The sequence below is a fragment of the Rhincodon typus genome, chromosome 17, assembly GCF_021869965.1.
Source record: "Rhincodon typus isolate 14 chromosome 17, sRhiTyp1.1, whole genome shotgun sequence".
Lineage (NCBI taxonomy): Eukaryota > Metazoa > Chordata > Chondrichthyes > Orectolobiformes > Rhincodontidae > Rhincodon > Rhincodon typus.
Genome location: NC_063348.1, coordinates 57,448,361 through 57,453,997, shown reverse-complemented (window position 1 = coordinate 57,453,997; position 5,637 = coordinate 57,448,361). Strand labels below are relative to the sequence as shown.

General features: G+C 44.6%; 1 protein-coding gene across 1 annotated transcript in view; it reads left to right on the top strand.

Annotated features, from left to right (window-relative positions):
* The first annotated feature begins 5,284 nt into the window (after positions 1–5,284).
* Positions 5,285–5,637, top strand: part of LOC109915225 (zinc finger DHHC-type palmitoyltransferase 13) — a 50,484-nt gene continuing 50,131 nt past the window's right edge. Inside the window, exon 1 of the mRNA XM_048607167.1 lies at positions 5,285–5,452. Within this exon, the coding sequence (XP_048463124.1) occupies positions 5,435–5,452 (18 nt within the window). The 5' untranslated portion in view covers positions 5,285–5,434. The remainder of the gene's footprint in view (positions 5,453–5,637) is intronic.

Sequence of the window (5,637 nt, the reverse complement as noted above, 5' to 3'; positions counted from 1 at the left end):
GGTCCAGAAGTTTAAGTCATATCAGATCCCACAGTGAATTATAGACAAAACTGGCTTGGCCATAGAAGACAGAGGGCAGTTGTGGAGATAACAAGGTGTGGAGCTGGATGAACACAGCAGGCCAAGCAGCATCAGAGGACCAGGAAAGCTGACATTTCGGGCCTAGACCGTTGTGAAGGGCATTTTTGTGGCTAGATTTCGGTGACCAGTAGTGTTTCACAAGGATCAGTGCTGGGACCTCTGTTGTTTGTAATATACATGAATGATTTGGATGAAAATATAGGCGGTCTGATTAGTAAGTTTTCAGTTAACATGAAAATTGGTGGAGTTGTGGATAGTGGGAAGGTTGTCAAAGGTTACAACAGGATATAGATCAATTGGAAAGTTGGGCAGAGAAATGGCAGATGGAGTTTAATCTGGCAAATGTGAGAATAATGCATTTTGGGAGGTCAAATGCAAGAGGAAAGTATACAGTAAATGGCAAAGTTCTTAAGAGCATTGATATACAGAGGGATCTTGGGATAACGTGGCAAAGAAGACATGGCATCTTGCCTTCATCGGATGGGACACTGAGTATCAAAATTGGCAAGTTATGTTGCTGCTGTATAAGACTTTAGTGAGGTCACATTTGGAGTATTGTGTGCAGTTCTGGTCACCACACTGTAGGATGGATGTGGAGGCTTTGGAGAGGGTGCAACAGAAGTTTACCAGCATGCTGTCTGGATTGGAGTGTATTAGCTATAAGGAGAGGTTGAACAATCTTGGATTGTTTTAGCTAGAGCTTTGGAGGTTGAGGGATGACGAGATAAAAGTATATCGAATTATGAGGGGTGTGGATAGGTGAATAGTTAGAGTTTTTTCCCCAGGTGGAAATGTCAAATACCATGGGACATAAGTTTCGCGTGAGAGGGGGAAAGTTTAAAAAAATGTGCGATGCAAGTTTTTTCCGCAGAAGGTGGTAGGTGTCTGGAATGTGCTGCCAGGGAAGGTGGTAGAAGCAGATACGATAGCTACATTTAAGAGGCATTTGAACAGGGAACAGACAGGGAATAGAAGGAAATAGACCATGTGCAGGCAGATGGGATTAGTTTAGAATGGCGTCATGGTCAGCAGAGATATGGTAGGCCAAAGGGCCTGTTCCTGTGCTGTAATGTTCTATGTTCTCTATATTCTAAGAGCTAAATCTGGCCATCGCAGGCCATATCCTGGTGAATTTCCTTTGCACTCTCTCCTCTAAGGTGGTGACCAGAACTGCACAATGTACTTCAGCTGTGGCCTAACTAAGATTTTACACAGCTCCATCATAACCTCTTTTCTGTTGCATTTAATGTGTCGACTAATAAAGACAAGTATCCCATTGATCTTAGGGGTCTTGTATGGTGCAGTAATAATGTTCCTACCTCTGAGTCAGGAAGCCTGGGTTCAAATCCCACTTGCTCCAGAGGTATATGATAACATCTCTGATCAGAAATCACACAACACCAGATTATAGTCCAACAGGTTTATTTGAAAACACAAGCTTCAGAGCCTCACTCCTTAAGGCTCCGAAGCTTGTGTTTTCAAATAAACCTGTTGGATATAACCTGGTGTCGTGTGACTTCTGACCTTGTCCACCCCAGTCCAACACTGGCACCTCCACATAATCTCTAATCAGGTTTACCTTCACCATTTTATTGAACTTTCCAGCTGCTTCAAGGACCTTTGGAACGCACACCAAGGTGCCTCTGATCCTCTGAGCTTCCCAAGGTCCTATCTATCTTCATGTACTCCCTTGCCTTGATAGGCCTGCCAAAACACATCACCTCACACTTTTCAGGATTAAATTCCATTTGCCACTGTTCAGCCCACCTGACCAGCCTGTCTATATCGTCCTGTAATCCTCACTATTTATCGCAATAACAATTTCAATAATCTGCAAAGTACCGATCAAACCCCTTACACCCATGTCCAGGTCATTGTTGCGCATTATGAACAGCAAGGGGCCCAGCAATGAAACCAATAACATACCACTGAACACAGGCTTTTAGTCACTGACTGTTTCCTACCACAAAGGAAATTTTGAATCCACCTGTGATTGTCACATGAGCAAAGGTTAAACAGGTTGGGACTCTATTCACTGGAATTGAGAAGAATGAGAGGTGATCGCATGGAAACTTACAGGATTCTTAGGGGGCTTGACACTGTAAATGTTGAGAGGATGTTCCTCCTCATGCGACAGTCTTGGACTAGACGTCACAGCTCAGAATAAAGGGACACTAATTTAAGACTAAGATGAAGAGGAATTTCTTCTCTCAGAGGATTGAGATTCTCAAACTTCTTGCCACAGCTTGGTTGAGGGGGGTGGGGGCTGGGGGGAGTGGTGGTACGCAGATTCCTTGTGTATATTTAAGGTTGAGATAGATTCTCAATCAGAAGGAGAATCAAGGGTTATGGGGAAATGGCAGGAAAGCAAAATTAAAGCACTGTCAGATCAGCCATGATATACTATTGACTGGTGGAGCAGGCTCAGCATCAAGTGGCCTACCCCTGTTCCTATCTCTTATAACCTCAACTGTTGTTTGATGTGTTAAATACATGGTAATGACACTTAGTGCATGTTGAATTCATAATTGTGCTTCGTGATAGGCATTTTTCTGGCTCACAGTGCGTTAAACCAATAAATAATAATATTTTCTGAAGTGCAGATACTATTTTAGTAGGGAATGCAGTGCCCAAATTGTGCACAGCATGGTCCTACAAAGAGCAATGTGAAAATGATCAGACAATTTGTGTAAACACTGGTGAATAACAGCCCTCCTGCGAGGACAAACAGAAAGGGTCTTGTTTTAATGTCTCATCTGAAAGAAATTGCGAAGAGAATGCAATATCAATTTTGTATTTTCAATAAAGGCACATTGCCCTGAGGAATGAAACAGAGAGTGCGGCAATCTTTTTTGTCCAGTTGCCACAGGCAATGTCTTGACCATCCAGAGGCAACTTGCATGGTTTAAATTTAAATAAACCTTGACAGTCAACTGTCAGTCACCATTTAACTAGTACACTATCTATGACCAGTATCCCATAGGAAAACTTGTCAAAAGCCTTACAGAAGTCTGTATGGAGATTATGTCAACTGTGCTATCCTCATCTACACACCCGTTCATCTCCTCAAAAAAATTCATATTTGTTAAATATGATCTCCCCTTTGCTAAACCTTGCATAACTACCCTTGATTAATCCTTGCCTCTCCAAGTGGAAATTAATTCTGTCCCTCAGAATTTTGTCTAATAGTTTCCATACCACAGATGTTATACTCACTGGCCTTTAGTTTCTTGGTTTATCCCTACCACTTGTCTTGAATAATGGTACCACATCAGCTGTCCTCCAGTCCTCTGGCATCCCTCTTGTGACAAGAGAGGGTTTGAAAATTCATGTCAAAGCCTCTGCAATCTCCTCCCTTGCCTCCCACAGCAACCTGAGATACTAGGGATTTAAACCACTAATACCACCCATCTCAATGCTAATTTGTTCAAGTATATCACAGTCCCCCTCCATAATTTCGATACCTATATCATTCTTCCCTACATTGAATATAGATGCAAAGTTCTAATATAAAACCTCAGCTATGTCATCTGGCTCCACACAAATTGTCAATTCATTCATAATGGGCCCTAATTTTTCCCTTGTTATAACCTTGCCCTTAATATACTTATAAAATGCCTTGGTATTGCCTACCAGTGTTTTCTCATGTCCCCTCCTTGCTCTCTGAATTTCTTTTTTGAGCAATCCACTGCACTTTGTTTACTCCTCAAAGGCATCTACTCATTTGAGCCCTCGGTGTTTGCCATAACTGTCTAATCTTTTCCTTATCTAATCCTTTGACATCCAGGTTCTCCGGACCTTTTTTGTTCCACCCTTCAACTTTATGGGAAAATATTGGCCCAGCTCTCTCACAAATACTGTCTTGAAGGCTTCCCATTACTCTGCTGTGGTTTTTCTTGCAAGTTCCCAGCATTTTAATGGGGAGGCGATGGCCTAGTGGTATTATCGCTGGACTGTTAATCCAGAGACCCAGGTAATGTTCTGGCACTCTGGTTCAAATCCATGGGCAGATGATGAAATTTGAATTCAATAAAAAAAATCTGGAATTAAGAATCTAATGATGACCAGGAATCCATTGTCAATTGTCAGAAAAACCCATCTAGTTCACTAATGTCCTTTAGGAAAGGAAATTGCCGTCTTTACTTGATCTGGCCTACATGTGACTCCAGACCCACAGCAATGTGGTTGACTCTTAACTGCCCTCTGGGCAATTTGAGATGAGCAATAAATGCTTGTCTGGTCAGTGACACCCTCACCCATGAATGAAAAAAAGGTATGGTTCCAGGAATGAAAAATGTCAGTTGTGATGATAGACTGAAACTGTTGGTGTGTTCTTAGAGAGATGAAAGGTGGGAGAAGATTTAATAGAGGTTTTCAAAATCATGAGTGTGTTGGATAGGATAGATAGGAAGAAGCTGTTCCCATATGTAAAGGATGGAAACAAGTAAAGTTGCCATAGCCTTACCATATCATAGGACTGATGTCTTATAAGAGAGACATGGCTGGTAAAGATTTAAACTGAGGGTCAGCAGCTATTAAGTGAGGGGAGATGTTGAGAAGGAGACCTCTGTGGCAACCTCAGCCAGTGTGGGAATTGAACTCATGATTCTGCATTGCAAACCAACTGTGCTCATAAAAGGAACAAGAACAAAGTGGGGATTTAAGGTGATGTACAAAAGGAGCAAGGGTGTTGTGAGAAAAAGCTTTCTCACCCAATGAGTAGTTAGGGTTTGGAAAAGTTGCCTGGAAACGTGATGGAGACAGGTTCAACTGGGCCATTGGATTAATGTTTGGATAGTAACAGCGTGCAGGAATACGGGGAAAGCCAGAAGATTGGCAGCAAGTAGTCGAGCCAGTACAGGCACAATGGGCGGAATGGCCTCCTGGACAAGATTAATTCTGACACTCACCGTCCCTGACCACGTGGTGCTCCGTCAGCCCCGCCCCGTGGTATTCACTCATACAGTGTCTGGGGCAGGGCTTGCTGTGCACGGTGAGGCAAAAGGGTTATATGGTGACGTCAAAGGGCGGGGTTATGAATTCTGATGAAGGGTCTAGGCCCGAAACGTCAGCCTCTCTGCTCCTATGATGCTGCTTGGCCTGCTGTGTTCATCCAGCCCTGCACCTTGTAGGCGGCAAGGCTGGTTTACGTGATGACGCAGACGGGGGGTACGCGGTGACGTAGAAGGGCAAGGCGGTGTGTACGCGGTGACCGGTGACCGGATAGGGCGTGACAGGCCGTACGCGGTGACGTGGAGGGTGTGACAGGCCGTACGCGGTGACGCGGGAGGCGATGGAAACGGGCACGCTGACTCCCCGGAGAGTGGTGTAGCGGTGGGAGCGGGAACTGGAGATGGACGGCGTCCCTGAGGTACACATATCCCGTCAAACAGCACTCTCCCAATGGTGGGGGACGATGAGAAGAATAAGGAGGGGGCAAGTTGAGGGAAGCTGTTACTGGGTGGGGGGCAGAGTGTATGGTGGGGTTTGGGCAGGGAGAGGGGGTGAAGGGGCGGCGGGGGCGGTGAGGTTTGAGGGGGCGGCGGGGGCGGTGAG